Source organism: Caretta caretta, chromosome 2 (genome assembly GCF_965140235.1).
Source record: "Caretta caretta isolate rCarCar2 chromosome 2, rCarCar1.hap1, whole genome shotgun sequence".
In the NCBI taxonomy this organism is placed as follows: Eukaryota; Metazoa; Chordata; order Testudines; family Cheloniidae; genus Caretta; species Caretta caretta.
In genome coordinates this window covers 72,520,491-72,547,963 of record NC_134207.1, presented here as the reverse complement: position 1 = coordinate 72,547,963, position 27,473 = coordinate 72,520,491, and the positions used below count along the sequence as shown (strand labels likewise).

General features: G+C 40.6%; 1 protein-coding gene across 12 annotated transcripts in view; it reads left to right on the top strand.

Annotated features, from left to right (window-relative positions):
* The window catches only part of SNTG1 (syntrophin gamma 1), a 525,384-nt gene that overhangs the window by 482,201 nt on the left and 15,710 nt on the right, over positions 1 to 27,473 (top strand). For all 12 annotated transcript variants that reach the window (XM_075125232.1, XM_075125233.1, XM_075125239.1 and 9 more), the window contains one exon: positions 18,094 to 18,204. In XM_075125232.1, the coding sequence (XP_074981333.1) occupies positions 18,094 to 18,204 (111 nt within the window). The remainder of the gene's footprint in view (positions 1 to 18,093; positions 18,205 to 27,473) is intronic.

Below are 27,473 nucleotides of genomic sequence, written 5' to 3'. Positions count from 1 at the left end.
TAATTGTCGTTTAGACGTTCAGGCTTGGGCTGGGTCCTGCGAGGTGGGAGGATCCCAGAGCTCACGCTGCAGCCCAAGCCCAAATGTCTACACCACAATTAAACAGCCCCTTAGCCTTAGCTGTTTAATTGTGGTGTGGATAGACATACATCAAAGTTCAAGAGTGTAAGGCAAATGTTTTACTTTCTGTTTCAGTTTCCCAGCTGCTGCTGCCAGAATGTGTTTGTGGGAGATGTTTCCCTTGGTTCTGCAAAATTGCAAAAGGTTACATCAAGTTCTACATCTCTTTAATGTAATCCCAACTGAACATTTTGCTCATCACATCTTGGGTTCTTGATGTACAGTAAATGATCTGGATACACTTCTACATCCTTTCAGTGTAGCTCATTTTGGCACCATGGATCTTTCTGAATAGGATTGCCAACTTTCTAATCACATAAAACTGAACACCCTTGCCCCACCCTTCCTTGCCCCTTCCCTTCCCTTCTGCCGCTGCTCACTCCATCCCTCCTTTTGTCATTCACTTTCCCCTACCCTCACTCATTTTCGCCAGGCTGGGGCATGGGGTTTGGGTGCAGGAGGGGGTTTGGGCTCTGTCCAGGGGTTCATGCTCTGGGGTGGGGCCAGAAGTGAGGGTTTCAAGGTGCAGGAGGGAGCTCTGGCTGTGGGTGCGGGTTCTGGGGTGGGGCTGGGGATGAGGGTTTTGGGGTGCAGACAGGGGCTCCCGGCTGTGGCTGAGGGGTTCAGAGTGTGGGAGGGGGCTCAGGGCTGGGGCAGGGGGTTGGAGTGAGGGCTCTCTGAGGGAGTTAGCATATGGGAGAGGGTGCTGACCTGGGCCGGGGGTTCAGGGTGCAGGCTCTGGCCAGGCGGCGCTTACCTCAGATGATTCCCAGAAGTGACCAGCATGTCCAGCTCCTAGGTGGAGGGGACAGGGGCTCTGTGTAATGCCTGAGTCCACTGGTGTCACCCCAGCAACTCCCACTGGCTATGGGTCCGACCAATGAGAGCTGCAGTGTCGGTGCTGGCACTCGGGGCAGGGGCAGAGCACGGAGCCTCCTGGCCCCCCAGCTAAGAGCCAGACATGCCAGCCACTTCCGGGAGCAACACGGAGCCAGCATAGGCAAGGAGCCTGCCTTAGCCCTGCTGTTCTACAACCAGACTTTTAGCAGCCTTTTCAGCAATGCTGACCAGAGCTGCCAGGGTCCCTTTTCGACCAGGCGTTCAAGTTAAAAACCAGACTCCTGGCAACCTTATTTATAAATGATTAACTTCAAAATTGCTTAAATATTCAGATGGGTTTCACTTATAATTTATAATTAACTTTTTTTCAGGTTTATTTTCCTAATGACAAGCGTGGCCCATCAGAGATGAGTGGATTCAGAGTTCAGCTCATCCCCCTCAGTTTCATACCCATGTTACAAAAGGGAACAAAATAGATTTTTTTTCCATTCTAAAGTGACTAATGCACCAACCCTATTCTCTATGAATTACAAAGTGCATGTTTACCTGACCTGTTTCCCATAATCTCCAAAACACCATCTCCAAGACAGAGCAGAAGACCTTTTCAACAATGCAATATTACTGACATATAATTTTACAGTGCATCAGATTCCATTTTGTTTAAAGTAATGTAAAGTGTCTTCGCCTTTTCCTAAGTTTAAATATGACAAAGGTCAGCAGTATATCCCTAAGACCTAAAGCTTCATTCTTAGACTCCTTGGACTTTATCCTGAGCTGTGGTTGAACTAAGTTCAGCATAGTTTGGGGGTGGGGTGGGGGTGGAAGAGTATTTATGCTCATACTCTTTGGTTATCTGGGAGTCAGTGCAGGCCCTGACTTAAGTTACAGCAGAGTCATCGCCACTCTAGCTTACACTCAACTGTTCACATCCCCAAGGGACTGGCACAAGAGCATAGGAATGCCCTGGTCATACCCCCTGTACTGGAGTTCAAGAAGTGGGGTGTCATAGGACCCATACCAGTGGCTCTTCACTCCTAAGGATTCCCCTATGCTGAAGTTGGTTAGTGCTGACTTAAGAGCAGTTTGGCAACATGGGCAAAGCAGACAGAGTACAGGGGAGGAACTGACCCCTATGTTCTCATTAGTAAATTTGTTAGGTACTCAGATACCAAAGTAATGGGCACAAAAACTAATATTGTATGTGTGTTTACACCTATCACCTTGGTATGCGACCATATCACTGCTGCACAATATACATTGCATTGTGTGTGTGTATGTGTATACATATGCGCACACACATACACACACACACATATATCATATTCCCCTTATCCCATCATCTGGGGTTGGGTCGTCATGCAAGTATCTTCCACCTTCATCTGTCTGAAGCGGCACTAAGGTCCACTTGCTTACCATCTTCTTTGATGCAATCCATCCATCACTTCCACAGCTTTGCCTGGGTATCTGTTTCCTACAGACTCTCTCCTGCCATGCAGTCTTGACCAGGTCCTCTTCATTTATCCTCTGTATGTGGCTGAACCAGTGAAGTGGTGCATCTTGGATTTTGTCAGCCACATCACATACTTTGACTTCATTAATTTAAAAATCAGTCTCTTCATGTAACTCTTTTAATAGAGCAAAGACATCTTGTCTCAAACACCTGTAGGCATTGAACCTGTCTCTTTAGGACCCATGCTTCTGCACCATTGAGCATTGCAGAGTGTCTTATTGTTCTGTACATCTGGACCTTCAGTCTTGGTGGCATACATAAGACTTGAATGTTACTCCACACAGTTCCAGCACTCCCCCACACTGGATTGTGTTTCACATTCAAGCTTGCTGTCTTCCATTACTCCAGCTGCCAAGGTACTTGATTGGCCAGTATGGTCTAGTCTCACTCCATAAATCTCTGTCCAGTTTCCCCATGGCACTGCTGCTGACCCACATGACCTCAGTCTTAGACATGTTCATTTTCATTCTTTGCCAGTTTAGTTGGTCATACCACCAGTTTACTGTTTCCCCATAGGCTATTTTTGAGGATGCTTTTATTGCTATGTCATCTGCATATAGTAGTTTCTCATTTTTTTTCCATTGGGATCTTCCTGCTGACATGGTCCATCAACATGATAAACAGTGGCAGGGCAAGGGCTGACCCATGATGAGGTCTGAATTTCACTTCAAAAGGGCATGTCATTCCAAAACATGTTCACATCACTGTTTCACATGATCTATCAAGTGTATTCACCATATTTATTAAATCTTCACACATATTTCCTCAGCACTGGTGTGAGCATCCTTTTCTCCTCTGTATTGTATACCTTTTCTAGGTCTATCAAAGTTCAGAAGCTAGCCTGTTGATACTCTAGCCACTTCTTTATCACTTCCTGAATTACAAACATAGCATCTGTGGTTCCTCATAATTTCCTAACGCCGAACTCTTCTTAGAGGACGGGCTACACTAGTCTCCTATTCCTCATATCCCAGATGTGCTCCACTATCTTCATCCCATGCAACAGTAACTTTATCTCTCAGTGGATACTTCCTTTCTTATGTATTGGAGGCAAGATAGGTATGCGCCAATCTTGTAGAATTCTCTTGTCTCAACATACAGTTTTAACTATTCTGCTGATCCATTTTATGCTTCTCTTGCCCAAGACTTTCACCAGGTCTGCTGTCACTTCTTTGGGTCCTATTTCCCTACTGTTCTTCATTACCTGGACTGCATTTCTCTTCTGCTCCTCTTGTATATCAGACTCAGACACAACATTAAGATCACATGTTAGCAACTCCACCCAAAAGGGAGTTGCATCATTCAAGAGACTCTCAAAGTATTGTTTCCTCTTCTCCTTCACGTGTTTGGGTGTTATTATAAGTTTCCTCTGGTCATCATTTACAAATGGTGTTGCAGTACCATCCTCCTTTGTGGAGCCTTTTAGTCTATTTAATGTTAATTATACTGCAGTGGGTTCAGTTCTGGCAGCTACACTCTAAAGTTCAACAGTTTGTTCTGGATCTGAAGTCCATAGGAAGACATGAAACCATAGGCAAATAACATACAATTACAAGGACATCTACTTTTAGCAGTTTTATTAAGATTACCAAAAAAGTTATAAATGTCACAGCATATACAATTCCTAAAGATAAGTACCATGTACCAGTTATACCTACAGACATACTCTCATCCTCCTAGATGGTATTAGAGGCTCTCTAATGGATTGATCATCAATATGGGAGTGGTTCCTGCTGGAGTTTCCCATAGGAAGCTCAATTTTCCTACTCTGGGCACCCTTTTTATCCTGTGATTCTGTCTATACCTACATTCTGCGCATGTACATGAAAGTGTCAACCCTCTATTTCTTATTGGTCTGTGTCCCGTACAAACACAAGGGACCCCACATTCTATAGGCTGTGTAGGTTCTCATTAACATTGACATACCACTTTTATTTTGTGGTTAAGGCATATGTTGGAGACAATATTTACCGTTGCAGCATTTTATCATTTAAATTTAATCTTCCCAACTATACTTTCACAATATTACCAGTTGGTACCTCTTTTCCCATAATCTTTTGGATTATTTCTCAGTCATTGATTTATGCCATCATTTCTTGTCTCCAAGGCCCAAAAAAGCTAATCTAAAGGCTTGCAGCCTACCTCAACCTACAGGTTCTTGTGTTTCGGCTTGTCTTACTCATGTCTAATACTTGATTCCTCTAAATACTGATCAATCTTATACTTTTATAATCCTACAAATTAACTCTAATAACATACAATGAAGATATATATATATATATATATATATATATATATAAACATATTGATTGATCATAACATCACACTATAAATAGGAATTAAACTAAAATAATTGACTACATTCCCTTTGTGTCTACTTTTGCAGTGCTATAGATCTTTTTGTCAGCCAGCTGTGGGTAGTTTTGATGCTTTGATTTTTTTGTATTTGCTTTCATTTGCACTCGATTTATTTCTTTTACATGTTATTTTATTGTTTTAGATTCCTACCTGCACTTCACAGGTCTGCTATCACTCCTTTCTCTCTCTGGGTTTTCCCCATCTGCATTGTCCACAAACCTCTGTTGATGCCACAATCCATGTTCTTCTGGGGTAGTTCCCTCCTTTTCAGTTGATGGTTATTCTTCCATAAGATATACCAAACCAGTAACAAAAGTAAATTTCTGTCTCACCACACTGGCTAACAAAAAGTCAGAAATGCAGCCTCCTTGGGTATTCCAGGCCTGGATTCAACACCCAGACACTGGACTTAATGATGAGGGGTTATTTAAAACCAGTTTAATCAAACAAAGGGTTCTTCTGTTCCCAAAGGACCAGCCACATACCCAGGTCAATATATAACTTAGATCTTACCTAATAATTGCCAATCCTTTAGCATGTTGGGAGCTGCGGGCAGCCATGCAAATACAAACAAACTGTCTGGCAGCCCGTCAGTGGATTACCCTGATGTGCTGCATGCAGCCTGCGAGCTGCAGATTGCCCACCGCTGAGTTAGAGCATGCACAGGAAGGTCCATCAGGCAGGGATAAAAAACTGATCACCATATTTGGGGTCAGGAAGGAATTTTTCCCCAAGTCAGGTTGGCAGAGATCCTGGGGGGGTTTCACCGGCCTCTGCAGCAGGAGCATGGGTCACTTGCAGATTTAAATTAGGGTAAATGGCAGAGTTTCTGTAACTTGAAGTCTTTAAATCATGATTTGAGGACTTCAGTAATTCAGGTAGAGGTTAGGGATCTATTACAGGAGTGGGTGGGTGAGGTTCTGTGGCCTGCAATGTGCAAGAGGTCAGACTAGAAGGTCATGACCTCAAAGTCTATGAGTCTATGTCATGTCTGTTTCCTGGTACTTATCCTGTACTGCTTCCGCAAACTTCTCTGCTGCATTTCCCCTTAACTTCCCATACTTTAATCTTGTGTCTTTCCCTTCTTGTCCGAAGCTTTATTTGCAATCTTTATTGTGAAAAGCTTGTGATACCATCTAACTAGGTATCACTTTGCAGTCCATAACTTGATTCAACTGAAATTTCCTCAGGAATAACATATCAATCTAGCTTTGGTATGCACCACTGATGACCAAATGACTCTTTCTTTTGGAACCATGTATTGGCTACCATCCATTGATTGGTAATACACATGTCTAGAGAGTCCAGAGAGAGAGAGAGAGAGTCCAGAGAAGAGTGACAAAAATGATTAAAGGTACTATAAAACATGACTTGTGAGGGAATCTTGAAAAAAATTGGGTTTGTTTAGTCTGGAAAAGAGAAGAATGAGAGGGGTCATGATAACAGTTTTCAAGTACATAAAAGGTTGTTACAGGGAGGAGGAAGAAAAATTGTTTTTCTTAACCTTTGAGGATAGGACAAGAAGCAGCGGGCTTAAATTGCAGCAAGGGAGGTTTAGGTTGAACATTAGGAAAAATTTACTAACTGTCAGGGTAGTTAAGCACTGGAATACATTTCCTAGGGAGGTTGTGGAGTCTCCATCATTGGAGATTTTTAAGCGCAGGTTGAACAAACACCTGTCAGGAATGGTCTAGATAATATTTAGTCTTGCCACGAGTGCAGAGGACTGGACTAGATGACCTCTCGAGGTCCCCTCCAGTACAATGATTCTATATTCACCAAGGGAAGGTCATGCCTGACTAATCTAATCGCCTTTTATGATGAGATTACTGGTTCTGTGGATGAAGGGAAAGCAGTGGATGTATTGTTTCTCGACTTTAGCAAAGCTTTTGACACGGTCTCCCACAGTATTCTTGTCAGCAAGTTAAGGAAGTATGGGCTGGAAGAATGCACTATAAGGTGGGTAGAAAGCTGGCTAGATTGTTGGGCTCAACGGATAGTTATCAATGGTTCCATGTCTAGTTGGCAGCTGGTATCAAGTGGAGTGCCCCAAGGGTCGGTCCTGGGGCCGGTTTTGTTCAATATCTTCATAAATGATCTGGAGGATGGTGTGGATTGCACTCTCAGCAAATTTGCGGATGATACTAAACTGGGAGGAGTGGTAGATATGCTGGAGGGGAGGGATAGGATACAGAAGGACCTAGACAAATTGGAGGATTGGGCCAAAAGAAATCTGATGAGGTTCAATAAGGATAAGTGCAGGGTCCTGCACTTAGGACGGAAGAACCCAATGCACAGCTACAGACTAGGGACCGAATGGCTAGGCAGCAGTTCTGCGGAAAAGGACCTAGGGGTGACAGTGGACAAGAAGCTGGATATGAGTCAGCAGTGTGCCCTTGTTGCCAAGAAGGCCAATGGCATTTTGGGATGTATAAGTAGGGGCATAGCGAGCAGATCGAGGGACGTGATCGTTCCCCTCTATTCGACATTGGTGAGGCCTCATCTGGAGTACTGTGTCCAGTTTTGGGCCCCACACTTCAAGAAGGATGTGGATAAATTGGAGAGAGTCCAGCGAAGGGCAACAAAAATGATTAGGGGTCTGGAACACATGACTTATGAGGAGAGGCTGAGGGAGCTGGGATTGTTTAGCCTGCAGAAGAGAAGAATGAGGGGGGATTTGATAGCTGCTTTCAACTACCTGAAAGGGGGTTCCAAAGAGGATGGCTCTAGACTGTTCTCAATGGTAGCAGATGACAGAACAAGGAGTAATGGTCTCAAGTTGCAGTGGGGGAGGTTTAGATTGGATATTAGGAAAAACTTTTTTCACTAAGAGGGTGGTGAAACACTGGAATGCGTTACCTAGGGAGGTGGTGGAATCTCCTTCCTTAGAGGTTTTTAAGGTCAGGCTTGACAAAGCCCTGGCTGGGATGATTTAACTGGGATTTGGTCCTGCTTCGAGCAGGGGGTTGGACTAGATGACCTTCTGGGGTCCCTTCCAACCCTTATATTCTATGATTCTATATCTAGTAACACTTTCCCTTTTCATTCATTGTGCCTAGACTGATATTTCCTAAGCACATTTCATACTCCCTTTGGTTTTTGCCTCTCTGGGCACTCATATCTCCACATACCAATATCAGCTCTTCTGGTGCTGTGTCTGCTAGTGTCTGTTAGCATTGTTGGAAACTTTCTCTTCTTCATTGCCTCCTTGTTGAGGTGCATACCCTGATATCACAAACAGAGCACATTTTTTAACTTGGACTCATTCAGCTCTCAGCCTGTCATTTACTCTAAAAATTTCAATCACCATCTTCCTCATCTGCTCCTCTTACTACCACCCATTGCATTACACCCATTTTTCACCTGTGTGGAAGAGTTCACAATCTTAGCTCAAATCCTTCACTGTGTTCTCCATCCACCATATTTCCTATAGGCACAGAACATCAATACCTCTCCTTACATCATATCAACTACTTCTACCCCTTGACTAGCCAAGAGGGATATATTCAGTGTTGGTCCTTTTATAATATGGGGTTTATATGGCTGTGCAGGTCACTGCTTTTCATCTGACTTTTCATCCTGGACTCTAGAGGACAGCTTTGATGCTGGCTACCAGATATCCTGTTGGCCTCGGACTGCCAGGCTGGAGGGAGGCAAACTTCTGGCATAGGTCTGAGACACCCTCCCACCAGCCCCTGGCGGAGAAACATATAAGCCAGTGTCACCTCTCTTTATATGTACTACTGACCTTTGATAACTTGATAACTTGCCAAAAATACAAAACTGCACCTACATAGTCACTTGTGCTAAAAAAAAACTACATTGTATGGCTGGCATCCTTGGTATACACGGGAGTCAGAGGGTCTTTCCCCAATTGAACTAAGTTCTAGCCACTCTCTTCCCACGTTGTTACTGTAGACCTGGTGGACTGCTAACAGGTGGAAATGGGGTGTGTGGATGTGTATGCAGAGCATTATACATCTAATTGTATATCTGTTCATTTGTGTGTGTTTATTTGCACACATTCACATACAAAATAATATGTTATACACATACACATGTGTGCATATACACATTTACAGTTACTCATATACATGTGTGCATGTTGTGTATATAATGCAATATATCTTCCTGCACAAAAGTGCTGTGTTTGCACTCTAGAGCATTTACTGGTCTTTAAAATGGCTGTAGAAAATGTCCATTTATCAGAAGAAGAATTCATTCCTATAGAAAATGATAATAAATTGTAAATGCTGTAAATTATACAATGCTGCTGGAACAAAGTAAGAAAAGGCTCCATAATGGCCCATTAGGTGTATATCAACAAAACACATTGTGGTGGTCATCTGTTATTTTACAAAAACATTGCTTCATCCAAAGAGACTACATTATGAGTAATAAGTAGCATGGTAAATACTTTTATGTTTTTTGTGCCAAATGGATACTTAGCCACATAGTACAGGACTTCTATTGTTCCTGAAATAATAAACTCTGTCTATGTTAAGGTTACTCATGATGAGACATACAAAAGAAGCCTACCATTTCTTTCATTTGTACTGACTTAATGTGCACTCTGGATATCCAAATGAATTGATCCAGTATGTATTAAAGTTCTCCTCATCACCAATATGACAATTACTATTAACAGCACAGATACCAAACAGGAACTTCACTTGGTTCACGGATGGGAAATTTAAAATATCAATTCTGTGTAACAATAATAATTCATTATGTGGCTAAATCATTAAAGTTGAATAGTGGTGGCTACAACTCTAGTTCAAAGAACCAGGCACTGTTGGTGTAGCCATATAGTCCAGCAAATAAACAAAAGGCAAGATCTTGTAGTTCATCACTCAGCACTAAGAAAATAGACTGTACTCTGTAAACAGTGCATAGGATATTAGAGTTTGCCAAGAATGGTTATTTTATTAGTAGGGATTTTTCCTCTCTTTGTCCCCTTTGTTTTTCACTCTCCATGTCCTCTTCTGGTTTTCCCATTGTACTTATAAAGCCCTACCTGTTGACAAAGGAAATTGACTCAGATCATAATTATTTACAGTAAGACATTCCTGTGAGATTGGTAGCAGTGTGAAATTGAGTAGGAACCAAATTTTGATCCTAGTCAGTTCCAGACTACTGCTAGTAATATGGATAGAGTGTCACTTCACAGGAATGCAATCTCTCAATTCCATATGGGAAGAAGCAATGTGTTGCCAAATTAATGCACATCTCAGGTGCCCAAGCTATCAATTACTTTTATCCTTGACAGGAAGGAACCACAGGACAGATGTATCTAGCACTGATTAGGTTTAAGTTGTAGCAGCACCACTTATGGTACTGAACAGACAAATAACATTAGCTTAAAAGGAATCTTAACTGCAACTGAGAAGAATTCTATATTTTATTTTGTCTTCAAAAGCTGTTCAAAAGTATGATTTAATAACTCAAAGTACTGAATAAGACTAAATGTGATTAAAAAGTACAGCTAAGTCTTTTGAAGGTATATTGTATAAAACAAAAAATAGAACTTATTTATTGAGACTAATATTTAAAAATATAGCGTCCAATTTTGCATCCTTAAATAATAAGCATGTTCTATAGCATTTGTACGCACAGTCTGGAAATTAGTTGTCTAATCATTGTAAAATCCTGACATACACCTTTAATTGTTTCCATGTACAGAATTGGAGGCCAAATGAGGCCCATTGTCATTATGTGTTGCATTCATGAAAGGGAGTGTTGGAATTGCTGTTCTGGGTGTATTTTCGTTTATATGCCTACAGTAGAACACTTCATAATATAGGGCCAAAATCTGAAGTGTGTACACCTATGATTCATTTCCAGAAATTTTGTTTACCCCTGGAAACTGGTATTTGCATTCTTCGATTAGGTAGTTACTTACTTCAGCACATGCCGTTACTATACCTGATTTACCTGTGCAAATTCTACTTTACAGGCTCAGTTAGGGCACATTTTTTTTCAGATACAGCTCAGGATTCTTGTAAGGTCTAATGTGATAGAGAAGAGGGAGGACTGCTGTAATGAATATGAAGTTAGCCCTTTCTGAAAACTACTGGACAGTTTAGAATTTTCTCTCACTCTCTAAGCTCCCAGCCTGACTAAGCATAGCTTTTGCTTCCTTGCATCATTAGGGAGGTCTTCTCTGAGTCCTCGCCTGGATCAAACAGTCATGGAAGGAGCTACTGATTACTTTATACTCTCATGTTGTATAATCTGGCTAGGAGTATGTTAAGTAAATGAAACACAAACAGACCTGATTATTCTGAGTTCTTTGGAGAATTCATATTTCTCTGGATAAAAAAAAAAAAACCTGAATAGTCATGAAACCATGATGGATTACTTATTATTTTCTGATATGTCAGGCAGAACAAACTAGTTTTAACTGTACCATTGTAAGAATGTAGTACCTCCTCAGAAGCTCACATTTTGTAGTACAAGAATGTGAAACGACTGCAATAAGTAACAAAACACAGTACGACTCAGATATAACTGAGAACATTTTCTACGCATTGTTGAAGAACGTGTCTTCTAGAATTAGAAAGAGAAAAGGAATGTAGCATTCATCAATTTGTGTGCTTGTGAGGAACCATGCCAAAATACCACAGAGGCTGGAGGCAGTAGCTTCTCTTGGTGCTTTGATACTGTACCTATAAAACAAATACACAACCAGTGAAAAGCGGTGGGTGAATTATAACAATGTTACACTGGCAGGACATAATAGGCAACACTGTTACAAAGAATATAAGGACACGCCACCAGAAAAGTAGATTTCATCATGAATCGGACCTCCCAAATATGCTAGGAGAACCTGCTTCGATACAAGGAAAAAAAATATCATTGCACATTCCTAGTGGTCACTTGCCACAACACACTAGAGCTTATATGGGGTATCAAACAATTACAACCTATACTTACGGGGACCACATCCTGAAGAAATGTTTCCTGAAGCCCTCTTCTGAACTTCACACAATCCCCCAGGCTTGCCTAGCTCATCGTCAAAAGCAAGTTCCCCACAGACCAGGACACACCAACTCATGGTGGCACCAGACCCTGCCAAAACAACAGATGCAAAACCTGCACACATATCACCATTGCTGTGATGATCAATATCCCTTGCAACACACCTTTCAAGAATCATGGGTCCTACATATGCCTATCACAACATGTGATGTACCTTATCTAGTGCATCAAATGCCCCAGCAACAACTACATGGGTGAAACCAGACAATCACTATGCTCTCAAATAAACTAATTGAAAAATGATAAAAGACAAACACACCCTATAACCCATGGACAAACCCTTTTCACAAAACAATTACCAATTGTCCTCAAAGGAAACCTGCACAGCACTTTCAAAAGACAAAACTGAGCACTTAAATTCATAACTCTGCTGGACACTAAAAACCATGGACTTAATGGAGACATTGGTTTCATTGTCCTTTTAATCAACTTGCAGCACCCTGCTGCCTATTCCATTGCCCTATGACTGCAGAAGTGTTTGCCAAGTTTTCCCACAGTGGCTCAAGAGCGTGAGCACCAACCTCAAAGGAGACTGTTAAGAACGAGGGTAGAACCCCCAAATTGGTTGTGAGTTTCATACTTAGATTTCACCAACCAAGTATCAAGGGTAAACTCCTTAAGCACTATACGAGCCCTAACATGGAGTCACAGACAGTCCCCTAGGGTACTGTGAGCGATCTTGTCTCCCAGGTAAGCTTGCTTTTGTGATAAATGGTTCCTTATGCCAAGAATCACAACAATATTCAAGTTACTCCCAGTCCCAATGGATCAGTCACTTACCCTAGGTCAATTGCACCTTAGATCTCACACCAAAGACAATGCTTGTGTAATAAACTATCTAAAGGTTTATTAACTAGAAATATAAAATAAAAATTATTTACAAGGTTAAAGCGTGTAAACATATGTACACACAAATAAGTTCCAATGTTAAGTTTCAAAAAGCAATAGTATATAGTTAGTCTATAATAAACAAGCTTTATATGTCCTTTACTGCTACCCCAGGCCAAGCGCCAGGTGGGAGGGGGTTTGCTTATGCTTAGTAACCCTGGCCCCTGGGAGTCAAGCAACATAAAAGATTCAGTTTCTCCTTGTTATGGCTTTTTATTCCTTTCCTTCTTTGGCTTAAGTTGCAAATTCAGTTTTTGAGAAGAATTCACTTGCAGGGCTCCTTTTTGTGGGTAAGGGAGCAAACAATAGTCTCTTGTTCTCTGATGTTCCACAATAGCATAGCGGGCCTTCTTTTGGAAACTAGTATTTCACGCTTGTAAATGTTTCTCTCCTGTCTTACAGTTAACAGGGCAAACACTTAAATAATATCTTATAACAAGGGATACAGATACTATAAGTGAGATTAGTGCATGCAACAACTTACAAGCATTTCATAAAGTCTAAACACAGTCTTATAATTCTAATTCCTATTTTAACAATACCAACACACAGATGAGCCAGACTTGCTCATATATTTGTCAGCAGTCAGCCTTGGCATGAGCTGGCACCCAGTCTGCCAGCGTCACAGTGTTAATTGCCCACTTTATTTTGAGTCATCTCCTACAATGCTCAAAATCTTGTCTCTTCCACCAACAGAATATAAGACACACAAATGCTAAATGGTAAATTATAATGAACTCTTTCTTAATTAAAGTGTTGGGGTGAAATCCTGTTCCAATTGAAATCAATGGCAAAATTCCTATCCTATAGGATTTCATTTTGGGGCATTTCCAAACTGCCAGAATGTATCACCATTTCAGGGTATGTCTTCTATCTAGTTTGCCAGGTGCCTGTTTTTTTTTTACTTGCTTGGATTATGTTCCAGTATTTATTGGTGCTAAAGGTCTGAAATGATGCTATACCATTAGTGATAAAGTTCTAGGGATATTCTAGGGATATTTGAATAATACATGGAAAAGGAGTTGCAGCATTTGTTTAATATGTTAAATCTAATATCAGATTTGTTTGTTCAGTGGAATTGTCTGCCATACTATACATTTCTATAAGAACTGGTTAACTTTGTCAGGTTTTCTGAACATCCAGAGTTTTGTGAATGTGGCCAGAACATTCATCTCAGAGTGGGAAGATATTTTACGTTTGGGTTGTTGATTATAGAAAAGTATTTAAAATACTTTGTCAAATCAAGTCTGTTAGAGTGAAACATGCTATACTGTTCCTAAAACATGTACTTACTTATGCTTATACAGTTTTTGTAGATTCATACAAAGGCATAGCCTTTTTTAATTTCTTGTTAAATAAAGGACCCCCCACACACACCAGAATTGACCATAGAGTACCTAGTAAAATAATACCCCAACTTGCCTGAGGTTTGTAGTCACTGCTATTGTACTTATAAGTAATAACAATAGAGTTGGGAATAGTTTATACAACAGATTTAGCCTCTCTTTCTATTTGTGAACAGACTTCAATTTTACAAATGTATTTATTATTCAAAATTTGACTAATGGCTCATGCAGACATATTTCAGCCTATGTTTCACTCATGAACAATGGTTGAATAAACTGTATACTTGATTTCCTATTCGATATGTGTCACATGGTCACCTAAGTCACATGGTATTATTTGTTTCCTTACCAAATGACTTCTAAATCCAAAAAGAAAAGGAGTACTTGTGGCACCTTAGAGACTAACCAATTTATTTGAGCATAAGCTTTCGTGAGCTACAGCTCACTTCATCGGATGCATTCAGTGGAAAATACAGTGAGGAGATTTATATACATTTATATATATCTTAAGTGATCACTTTCCTTACAGTGTGTATGATAACACCCATTTTTCATGTTCTGTGTGTATATAAATCTTCCCACTGTATTTTCCACTGAATGCATCCGATGAAGTGAGCTGTAGCTCACGAAAGCTTATGCTCAAATAAATTGGTTAGTCTCTAAGGTGCCACAAGTACTCCTTTTCTTTTTGCGAATACAGACTAACATGGCTGCTACTCTGAAACTTTCTAAATCCAAAAAAGCTTTCAAGATGATCATGGGGCACACTTTTGATGTGAATCCTCGTTTAGAATTTGTACAAGTATTTATGTACCAATATATAGCCAGATGAATGTTCACATTTTCACAAACATTTTGCAAACATAACTTGCTTCATGTGAATGTCTGTGAAAAATGAATAAAATGTGAGAACAGCCATCAAAAGCAAATTGATTGCTTTGTGTTCGTGAATCCTTTTTTGCAAAATTTGTGAAGATTCTATCCCTTACTACACAGGATGAGTAAGATATGGTTGCCTCTATTCAATGGGTTTTTTGAACTTTCAGTTCTAGGAATTATATTAAAAATCCTGATAGAAGAACAAGTGAAATCTCATTCTGACCACATTGTTCGGCTATGCCAGAAGACAGAAGGCACTGGATGTGGTTTTAAATGGGCTGAAACTTTATTCTTAAATATGTGGAAGTACCCTGCAGATAAATTTGTACAATACAGGTGATTCCATATATACTTCCATATTCCAGGGGAGCGGCTGTCAGCCTTTCCCCTTTCCAGTCCTGGTTCCATACCTCCTGCTGCTGAGACCCCACCATCCCTTCTTGTATAAGGGTTAAGGGGAACTAGAAAACGTGGGGTGGACTTCATCCCATACCAAGTATAGGAGCCCTGAACCCCCTTTCTCCTCCCCTTTAAAGGATGCCTCATTTAAATTCTTTACCAATTAATTTTATCTGATCACTATATCCATTGCATACAGAGTACCTGCACTAGACATCTGCCACAAACTTACATAATGTGTTGCATCATTGTAGCCTAACTCCCTTCCCCCATCCATACCCCACCAGGTCCATAACTCACTCTAGGGAAGGCAAGATGCCAACCTCGCCTCGACCAATGTGGCAGAGAGGGAAAATTCCTTCCCAAAGCCCCAAGAACAGGGGCAACGAGTGTCATGTCTGTGGTGTATAATGACAAAAGCTGGTAATTTTACTATGCTGGTGGGTGTGAGGGTGGGTGCTGCTAGTCTGGTCTGGGTTAAATAGGGCTTTCCTGGAACTGTCCTGGGTATAATCCCACCCTGTATCTGGTCAGCTGGGGAGGAAAGGGACAGTGTCCCTGTCCCCGGCACCTGCAACCTATTCTAGCTGTACAGCTTTCTGTCTCTTTACCTGGAATCCAGCAATCCTCTCTGGGTGGGCAGAGGCCTTAAAGGGGGCAATGACCCCCTTCCTAGCAGCCTGCTGGACAAGCCCCATCCCTGCAGTTAAAAGGGGGAACTCACTTTCTCTATCCAGCTAGCCCAAGGGCCCCATGGCTTAATGTGCTGTGAGAACATTTCGGCTACTAGAAGTCTTTTGTCCCTTCATTGCTATGGACCCTAGTACAGAAAAGTACATAAGCAGATGCCTGACTTGAAGTATGACCACCCACATGCTTAAATCAAGTGTGTGTTTAAGTACTTTTCTGAATTAGGGTATGATTTGGTATGACCTGCATTCTCTGTTCAGATAAGTGCAAGGACTGGACTAGTAGGAGTGATGCAGGTAGAGAGCGAGGCAAATTGACAGAGCTGTGTTGGGAAGCTTCTGAATACCACAATGCTATTGATCCTTCACTTTCATTAACACCAATTTCACCCAATTTTTAAAGTTAAAAATGTTATTTTTAACAATTGCAAGGTAAAATTTTTGCTTAGCAATGTAAAGTCAATTTGAAATTAAAGTGCTTACCTATTTATCCAGAAGTCTGTGCTTCATGCTGGCTGTTGCTCATTAGATATGTATACTATTGTTAGGGGAAGTAAGGCCCGCGCAAAAAGGAAAAAAAAAGTTTACAAAATTCTGAGCCATCAAAAGGTTAACATTTATTTCTGTAGCAATTGGCAGCAAACAATAAGGATCTAAATGAATATTGAGATAAAATTTTCACCACTTTTCTGTATTTCTCCCTACAGCATAGAGGCATTCTGTTTAAGAAAATTATTCAGTTTGAGATTCTGATGGAAACAGTACAGTGCTAATGAAGGCAAAAGCAGAGGGAAAAAAGGAAGATGAATCTGATGCAGACACTACTGTGAATGTAAACAAATTTGGTAGATATGCAGATTTTTTAGTGCAGCAATGAGAAAGAATTCAGCCAATAGCAGCCAGTAGTAGTGCGAAGTCATATGTACAAGATGCACAGTGATTGTTCCGTAATGTTCCGTAATAGTTCTGCTCATCATTTACATTTCACTAAGACACATTCTTGTCCATCTTACTTACACATGAAATGTGAAATTGACTGTAGGCTGAATATTGATTTCAGGCTGATGGGTGTGATGCTCTGTAACATTACTAGTTACTGAAATGCAACAGACTTTAGGAACAATATTCCTGTATATTCTTCAGGAAGGTACTGCATCATACCAAGAAGATACATTTCTATTTATCTGTAACATTGAATATTTACTGCTTTTCTGTTTAGTTGATAACCTTATTACAAAATTCATAGTGGAGTGGGAAACTTTGTCATATATTGTCATCTTTTAATATTTGGATCTGCTAACACATTAAAGGTTCAATCCTGTAAGGGGCTGAGCATTTTGGTCCCAGTTCAGCAAGGTACTTCAACACATGGTTAATGTTCAGCAATTATCAAACACATTGACTCTTAACTACTTACATGCTTAAACTGAAGCATGTGCATTAAGTGCTCATTTGGACCAAAGACAATCACTTTCCGTGAGTAAGTGCTAAACTGTACAGTGTCATTTTTATCTCTATTGTTTTGTTTATTTTTACTTTTAAAAATACATGCTTTATTTTGTAGTTCATATAAATACAGACTCACATACATGACTGGATACCTTCTTCTATGGAAATAAGTAAATCAATAAACAAAACAAAACAAAACAAAATAAAATAAAGTAATTCCATGACAAGTTAGCACTTAAGAGATGGAGTCTGACTTATCCTCAAGGGAAAAGGCTTTTATTTTTTGACATCACAGTGAATTAAGTGACCCTTTCTTCATTAACTAGGGTTGAATAAAGCTAAAGGTGTTTCAAAGAACATTTCACAAATGCAGTCTGACTGATCTGAATCAGACACTGCCAAAGTATAATACATCCACATAATCAAAGGGACTTCAGGCTAGATGGCGCTACATTGGTTTAATTATGTACCATAGGCAGGTTAAAAAACTACCTAGGAAGAAGATCCTCTGTTTCTAATACACTTCTGTACATTAACTGTGTTGACCTTTCTGTGTATGTTTTGTTTCCTTTAGGCTGTGCTTTGGAGGTACAAGTTTTCCCAGCTTAAAGGGTCTTCAGATGATGGCAAGAGCAAAATTAAATTTTTGTTTCAAAATCCAGATACTAAGCAGATTGAAGCAAAGGTAAAAACGAAACAAAACATTGTGTTATAAAGCCAGAAGTATATTAAAACTGATTGACAACAGAACAACCAGGGAATGAGAGAATTAAGTTCAGTCTAATTTACTGATGCTGAGAGGATGTTCAGATTAATGTGATATGTGAAATAAGTGAAAACACAGTAGATACTAAGCAGAGGTGTGTGAATAGGTGCACAGTGCAATTGATTAGTTAGGAATTTTAGTATGTTAAAAGAGGGGGTTTCAATCTTTTATTTACATTAAATCAATATGTATGTTTTGTGCATGATAGTCAGCTTACTTTTTTATCACAGAAAGAGAGAAAGCCAAGACGCATGTCTCGTCATCTTGAACTGGTGTGTTCTCCATGTTACCGTATCTTCATGCTTCTCTCCATGAGCAGCAGCAATAATGTGTATTATGTTCCAAAGTACATGTGGACCAAAGTACATGTGAACTTTCTCAGGAGTGAAAGATATAGGGTGGCTTCTAATCGCCATATAAAAGCTTGTCATTACAGTTCTGGTTCCATGTCAGATTCAAAATTCAGAGATGTTTGCTTTCCAGTTCTGGTTTTGATTCAAAGAAAATGCATGGAAATAGTAATACCTGTGAGACTTCTGCATAGGTTGGTGAATGCCTTGTGAGAATAAATGATAACACAAGATTTCTACCATTCCAAATAGTCTAACCCTTGTAGGATGAGCTGATCTCACAAGAATTCTATTAGTTAGAATTGCCTTTGAATCTGAAACCTCACTGTGATTTGAATGAGAATCTCCAAACCTAATGTCTATCTAATTGTATCCAAACAGCACAGAATTAAACTTCTCCAGGCAGACACGATGCTGCAGTGCGGCACCACTAAAGCCAATGGAGTTTCATCCTGCTGTGCTGGAGGTGAATTGGCAAAATGAGTTTAAATAAGAACAGTACTCTGAATAATAATACGAGATCTGAAAGGAAACAAAACAAATTTAAATTACTGTATCAAAGAATTATGACATGATAAATTATGTTAGGAAAAAGACACTGTTTGGGTTAGTTGTGAAATTCAAGAAAAAATCCTTGAGGTACAGTAGTCACAGTAAAAATCTAATCTTTTTCCCTACACTTTTCTTTCTTTTAGTAATGTGTATATTACATGATTATTGATACTATGAGTTACACCTATCTGTTCAATACCAAATCTTGTCCTCAGTTGGTCCGTGAAAGCTCCCAGTGAAATCATCAACAGTGAAGGGTGTCAGAATTCGTCCCTGAGTACATTAGGGTTTTAATGTATTTTAAAGGGAGACATTTTCCTAATTATTATTTCCTTCAAATAATGTAGTAATAGGTAGAATTTGTTCTCTTAGCTAATAGGAAAGCACAGCCCACCAACCCAATGCCATATGGTATTTTTCCTTTCAGCAAATAATTAGGAACTTTTATCATACTTCTAAGTAGCTACAGTGCAAAATTAACCACTCACTTTTTGTTCTTATCTGTCTCTTACTGCTGTTCTAGTACCATAGGCTCTTCTTTTATAACTACTTAAATTAATGATGCAGTATTTCTTCAGGAATTTCTAGGAATGCAAAGATGGTTCTTGCTTTCAGATGAACTAAAAATAACCATGTTATGGATAAAATTTAACAAAATATTTATTACAAAATGTGCATTTTGAAGGAATACCACAGTTGGGCACTGAATATTTCTGTATGCCTACATTAAGATCATAGGGCCAGCTTTTTAAAGGCAACTAAATCCCCCTGAAATCAGTGGTGCCTAAATACCTTTAAAAACTGGCCCATAATGCTTACCTACCTTTGTGATGGCCTCACAAAAATGCTACATGAGTGCTAAGTATTCCCAAAAGCTAGATTCTGCCATTCTTACACATATTGATATAGCTTCTCCTCCAAGTGACTCAAGCCAATGTTTGTGGCTCAAACATTCTCCCTGCTGCTTGCTACTTGGAGTGTTTTCTTCCTTGTCCTCAAGTGAGTCCTGGCTTTTTTAGTGTGTGTGGTGCCTCCACCCGAGACAGCTCATCACTGTGCACAGGACACAAAAGGTCCTCTCCTGTCTCCCTGTTCTGGTGTCTGTGAAGGTCTCAGCTGGCTCTTGGTAGCCAGTGGTGGGTTGGATCTCTGCCACTCTGGATGCTGGTCTCTGAAGGGCTGGAACTGCCTGACCCATGCTCAGCAGTTCAAAGACTCCCTTTGTGGGGAAAGGCAGTTAATCAGAGACTCCCTGGGCTGTTCTGCCTCACTCAGCTCCCAAACACAAAGATGAAGCAAAAAACTAGTCAGGCTGTCCCCTCCCACTGAGGTTCTGAGCCACTCCGGCTCATCATTGGCCCAGCAAACTGCTTGTCCATATTGTGCAATGCAGAAGTCTTGCTATTGGCTTCAGCAGGAGTTTCTAGTCCATTCTTCCCTAACCCCTGACTCTAAGCATACTGGGATATTAGAGAGCTCTGGTAGCCATTATTGTGTTATTGTGAAACCTAGAGGTTCAGTCCATAGTTCCAGGAGCTGGGAAACTCCAAGTGGAGTTTACACTGAACGGTGCGTTTCTCTGCAATAAGTTCCACTGAAATCAGTGGGACTTCTCACAGTGTAAGATGTTACTCATTTGAATGAGGGTGACAGAATCCAGCCATAATTTATCATCATCATCATCATTATATGTTATTAAATCCCTTGTTGCTTCATAATGTTTTCACTTTATCATGTCTGCACATTCTCAATGCAGCAAAATGGAAGAAAATGTCTGCTAGTTTTATTGTATTTATTTTCTCCTAATGATCAAAGCATAACACAGATCATAGCATGAAGTTTATATTAAAGAATAAATAACCTTGCACTTTACATTTTTGCAGTATAGCCTGATGTGTCCAGCAATTCTCCAATATTTTGGTGGACTATGTAGCACTATCACTTTTAGTGTTAGAAAAAGCTACAAAAACAATTTGCTGCCAGAAGATGTAGAACAGCACCCATTCATCAAAGTTAGCCTTTTTTTTTTTAACTGAATCATCCCGGAGTTTATATTCCCGCATGATAATGGAAAGCCCTTCAGTGACACTGATACCTAATATTTTTATAATGCTGCTAGACTGTGTTTTTTATAGTGTATTTCATGCCTGACTTAACAAAATGCAAAATAGCATGCTCTGACGTCATGCACATCACCGTGTGCTATAGATTTAGTTACAGCTTCAGCAGGGGTATTTCTTTTCACCTGGAAAAATCATTTAACGTACATTTTAACATTTACATTACTCTGCACAAATATGCAAATATGGCTTACTTTTATTTAGTGTCTCTGTACTGTAGCTTTTTCTTGGCCAGTTTGTTAGTTGTTTCTTGATAGTTTGTTTCTTGATAGTCCTTAGCAATTTTACTCTGACTAATCAATCCATTAATAGGGCAAATACTGGAGTGTTTATGGAGCCTTGCCTAGAAGAAACCACCTGCCCTTGATGGGCTGCAAGGCAAAGCCTAAGTTTCTCCTGATGAGAAAATCACTCAAGGGCAACATTAATCACAGATACCCTCCAGGGGCTCTGATTCCTAGTGGCTATTTCCCAGCTGTCACTCAGCTGGAGAGACTGCACAGATCCAAGCAGCCAAACAGGATTTTCCTGAATAAGAGCTACAAAATAGAGCTGTCAGCTTGAGAAATTTTGAAGCACAGGATTCTCTTTACTTTCTCCATTCCCTGAGAATCAGGAGATGAAACGAGGAAGAGAAACAAGGGCAGAGCTTACTCCTCCCTCTAAATTACAAATTTGTGGGTGTGCATGCCTGGGTGGCTCCTTAGTGTCCCTTTTCTCCATTGCAAGAGCTTCCTGGCTGTTAATGCAGTCGCCGGGCTGCAGTAACCTCAAAAGGCACTGCATTTCTCAGTTTAATTCAGTTCTGTAAAGAAATGATGAACTAATACAATGGAGACAATTCTGATATTGTTTTCTGACAAAAACAAAGTATTTAAAATAATATGAGACTCCGTTTTATTCGAGGTATGTCCAAAAAACACAGTACCATTTGCCCTCCAAACTGAGACACTGACATTATGAGATTCTTTCCTCACCACACATCATTTCCATTTGAGGTTAGTAAGCAAAGAAACATAAAGATTTCATAAACTACCACTCTGTGTGCCCTGATAGAATTAAATGGGATTGCACAGTTTGTAAATTAGAATAGATTTTGGACCTATATGATTCAGAGGTTTACTTTTAACACATACTGAGTAAATAATATGTACCTTACATTTGTGCACTGTAAAGTAAAAGCACAAATTTATAATGTTAGTACAAAACTTCACATCATTCAACATTCAGATGGGGAATATACCCATTGAAATGCCTGCCATACTGGTGGGGATAAAAAAAAGCTATACTATACTATACTATAGACTATCTTGGGGTTTCTGTGTGTATTCTGTCATTTGCCTTTGTTGCCACTATTATCCAAGCCTAGATTTTTACAATTATATTATACTTGTGAGTATAGTTAGCAGAGGAGATAATCTACAATTAATACCACTTCTTCTGCATAATTTGTAAAACAGAGACTGAGTAATATAACTTGTAGGAAATTTTATTTTACCTTTGTTTTGTTTTAACACCAATATTGTAGATGTGCAAGTAAGAACACCTCAATGGCCCAAATTACTAATGGTGTACATGGTGGAAAGAGTTGCATCCAAACTTGCCAGTGACGAGTTTGGCCCTCTTTTTCAACATCCCTATTATAAAACTCTGTGACAGGGAAAAGGCCACTACCTAGGCCTGAACCTAATGGTTTAATGCCCCAGCCAATCATAGGTGCCAACTTTTCCTGGCACCTGTGGGTGCTGAGCCTCCCCCCAGCCCTGCCCCGACTCCACCCCTGCCCTCTCTCGCCCCTGCCCTGCCCCCATTCGAACACCTTCCCCAAAGTCCCCGCCCCAACTCCATCCCTCCCTGCCCCTATTGTACCCCTTCCTCAAATCCCCGCCCCGGCCCCGCTTCTTCCCCGAGCGCGCCGTGTTCCCCTTCCTCCCCCCTCCCTCCGAGCGTTTGCCATGTGAAACAGCTGTCTCGCGGCGCAAGCACTGGAAGCCAGGGGGAAAAGTGGAGACGCAGCAAGCTCAGGGGAGGAGGCAGAGGCAGAGACGGAGCGGAGGCAGAGGCAGAGGCAGAGGCGAGCTGGGGCGGGAGCTGCTGGTGGGTGCAGAGCACCCACCAATTTTTCCCTGTGAGTGCTCCAGCCTTGGAGTACCCACAGAGTCAGCGCCTATGCAGCCAATTACTTCTGATCTATTAGCGGGACCAGTGGAAACATAAAGGGCTGTCTAGGAGGTAGCAGGGAGGGGTCCAGCTGCAGCTATGCCCATAGGTCTGTATGATGAGACTCTTCGTTGTCGTGCTATCTTTGTTTTGCTACTGTTATTTTTGTTTGGACTCCTTATAAGTCCTCATAAAGGTGGCCCTAGAAAGAAGGGACTGTGATAATTAGGGTCCAGATACCTTGGGAGAGAATAGGGAGCCTGAACACCAAAGAATAAGCAATTGAAGAATAAGTAACTGGTTGTATATGATATTACTGTGTTATAAAAGTGTCTCAAATAAGGTATTTTATGAACGTTGGTGATGCACTGGTGATTAATATCATTGTGAAATATTATGTAATATCACTATATGAGGAATCATGCCTAGTCATTGATATTATGCTTTAAAGTCTGTGACCAAACAAAGAGAGAAACAGGTTTTCTCCCAGACAGGAGTGAAGGTAGCTATCTACCTGTCTCCAATGTAAATTTAGCATTATGGAACCAAAACAATGGAAGGCCCATTTATAGACAAATCTTCAGGGGGATGGGAAGTCAATAGGAAGGGAAGAACTGGGGGACCATCCTGACTCTGGCAACAAAACTATAAGTCTGGAATGGGGAACACAGCTGCTCAGATGGTAGGGGCAAGTAATATTAGTAATACTGAGAGCATAATGTAGTAAAATCTAATTCCATGAGCAAGTTATAGATAGAAAGAAAAGAGAGGTGTCATTTGATTTGCAAAAATCTACAAATAATAATTCCAGTGGTGTCACCCTCTGTGGCATGGCAATGGGGACTCACTGCTCCCCCCAGGTCCTCCGGTTGGCAGAAATTTTGATAATACTATTTTGTCAGAAATGGATCAAGTTGGGTATCATTCAAAAGCTCTTTCTCCATGAACACAATGGTACCAAACATGACAAACGTGGAACTATCATATGAAAATTGTTTAAGAAACAAACAATTGTTTGCTTTAAAATATTTGAGTTCTGGGGTTGTAAGAAAAAACGGAGAGAGAGGATTTGGATATTGTGTTGTGCCCACCAAAACCCCAGCAATTTTCATTTATCTTTTTTTAGGTTCTAGGACTTTGTCAAAACCAAGTGCACAGAATGGAACTGGTAACCTTTTAACAACCCAATATCCTTTCTGAAATTCCTCCAATATTTCCTTTCTACAGACTTTTCTACACCTCTTATGCCAGTGAATTACCAGGCAATCATTGCAGAATAGCTGGTTACATCTAAAGCAAAAAAGTATTTCTTAAAACCTTCCAGTGCTGTGAGGTTCAAATCCCAATTAGCAGTCCCGACAGATCTCCTGAAATGGTTATTCTATGTCCTGGGTGTCCACATCATTTTCAGATATGTCATGCCTCTCTTCAGCTGAAGCCATGCTCAAGGCCTTTCTTGCAGCTGGTCTATATCACACTTTTGCACAATAACCAGCTGAGGTCAAGGCTAGTGAATGTAGAAAGATCTACTATAGTCTATTTGACTGCTGCTTCATTGAAAACTGGATTTCTTGGCTTCAGAATTTTCAGACCTTTGTGGGAAAGTAAGTGAGTCTTGAAGTCAGGAAGCTTCTTCAAGGAATAGTTTCTTGCTGGTCCAGACAGCACTTGAGGATCGGACTGGTCCCCTTTAGGATGCTCCTGATAGCTGACCATAACAGTAGCATGAAGGGTACCTTTGCCATCTGCTGTATCTTCTACAATATCTAAGTTAGCAGCAGCACAAAATGACAAGGTATACCATTGACAAGGTCTGGGGGAATGTACAACCCTTCATGCAGTGCCACGTAGTGAAGAACCTTTTTTGTAATTTCAGTCTCTAGGCAGAGTACTTTGTCATCATAGTCAATGGAGAAGCCAATGCTGTGCATCAGCTGCATGAGGAATTTGCTTCAGGTTTTGGAATGAATTGTTAAGCTAACAGCCACTTAGAGAGAAAGAAATTCCACATACAGTGCACATTTGTTGTGTATGTGTCGGAAACCTGCCTTTCACTCAAGCACTCATATACGAGGCTTTGTGATAACATGGGATCCTTTTTGTGCTCCCCTTCCTTTCCATCATACTTGCCTGTGCTGAGGTCACTGCAATCACCAGTACACCACTTAGAGAAGAAGTACAGGTCCTTCTCAGGTTTTTCATTAGCTATGGAACCCTGAAACGCTCATATACTGCAGGACAAAATGCTTTTCCATAAAAATGTAACAGCTGCAAACAGTCTTCATACTACTGTTGACATCAGCATGTTCTGCTTTTGATGGTGACATATCTTTTTCAGTTTTTAAGGATATGTGCTATGATTGATTTCTGCAAATAGGATTGCTAAAAAGTATGTCTCTATCCCACAGTTCATCTTCAATAAGTGCTTTAAGAGCCTTTCTGTAGCGACCAGAGCATGGGCAGTCATGCCTAATAGTTAGAGTCAGGTGCCTGGAACCAGAGTCAGGGTTAGGGCTGGGGTCAGAGTCAAGTGCCAAGCTGAAGGTCAAAGCCAGAGTCAGTGGTACAGCATAGGAGCAGAGGCTTGGACTGAGGCAGGAAAGTAGAAACAAGGAACAGATTGGGGTCTGGAATAAGGAGGACAGGAACCAAGAACAGGCATGGCTCAGGAGTCAGGCAGGGTCTGTAGTAACAGCCAGCCCAGGATTCATTGCCTGGGCAACTTCCTGAGCCTCTTTCTGGTTTAAGTAGAGTATCCCAGCGAATTGGTGGAGCTGGACTTTCCCCGCCAGTCAGGAGCTTTGGGGCCAGGGAGCCTTTGCAAGCTAGAGCTTCACTGGCCCCCTATTGCACTAGTTCAGGTGAACTGCTCGAAGGCAGCTGTGGTCTGAGCCCGGCCTGGGTTTGAGGTCCATGATCCCTCACATTTTGTTCCTCTTCAATTCCATTCAAAGAAGCTATTTCTCTGTACTTAGCCTCTATATCAACCAATGCCACTGCTTTCCCATCCATTAGTGCTGTGACTCCAGCTGAGTCACACAGTTTGCAGTAGTAAAATCAGTATTCGTTTCTGTTCCTTTTACCTTTTCATGCAAGGCATTTAACACAGTCTTGATATAGCACTTGATGTGATATGCAGTGTCGTATGTGTGGGCATCTTTTGGGTCAATACACCCACTTAATTTTACATTTCTTGCAACATTCTCATTAAGAGCGACTGCTTCCTACAGTTTCTCACCTGTCTTGAAACTGTGCTTAATTGATGCCATTGCGCTTCTGGCGGAAGAAGCAGGTATTCCTCTTGAAACACATGCCATGGGACCTAGTATAAGGTGAAACATGCCCACAGCTGACACTTGTCCTGGAATCTTCAACTTTTTACTGGTGCTTGACATAATTCCTCTCCAACCTTGCCAGATGAGTTTATGGGTGCACTTCTTATAGCATGTAAGGTGCCATTGAGCATAGTATTTAACCAGATCCTCCACCGTGGTATTCTCCAAAAATTTGGCTACTAGTCAGTGCTGTTCGTCTCCCCATTGATGCCTAAAAAATCATCAAATTCAAAGTAAAACCAAGGATTTTGTTCTAAATTACTTTGGGATTGTAATGTATTATGTTATGTAATGTATGTTATGTAACTATGTGCTTACTGATTGCAGATAGATTCCAGTAATTTTTTGCTGTATGCTGACATGTTAACAAGTGCCTCACTACAACACTATTGGCATCATAAACAAAGCTGATAACCAGTACTACTGAACCACTTCCTTTTTGCCAATGATGGCAAATCAACTTAAAGTACTCCTTCCATTTATAGTAACCTGCAACATGAAAAAATTAATCAGGCAGCATGTTCTGAGCACTAATTGATAACTCGGTAGTGTTGGGATATGTTAGGGTTAAGTACAACAATAAGCTGCTAATGTGCTGACATGCTATTGGGGACAAAGGCATATGTAGGCAATATTTTTGTGTCTAATACATAAGTTACAGATTCTTTAGT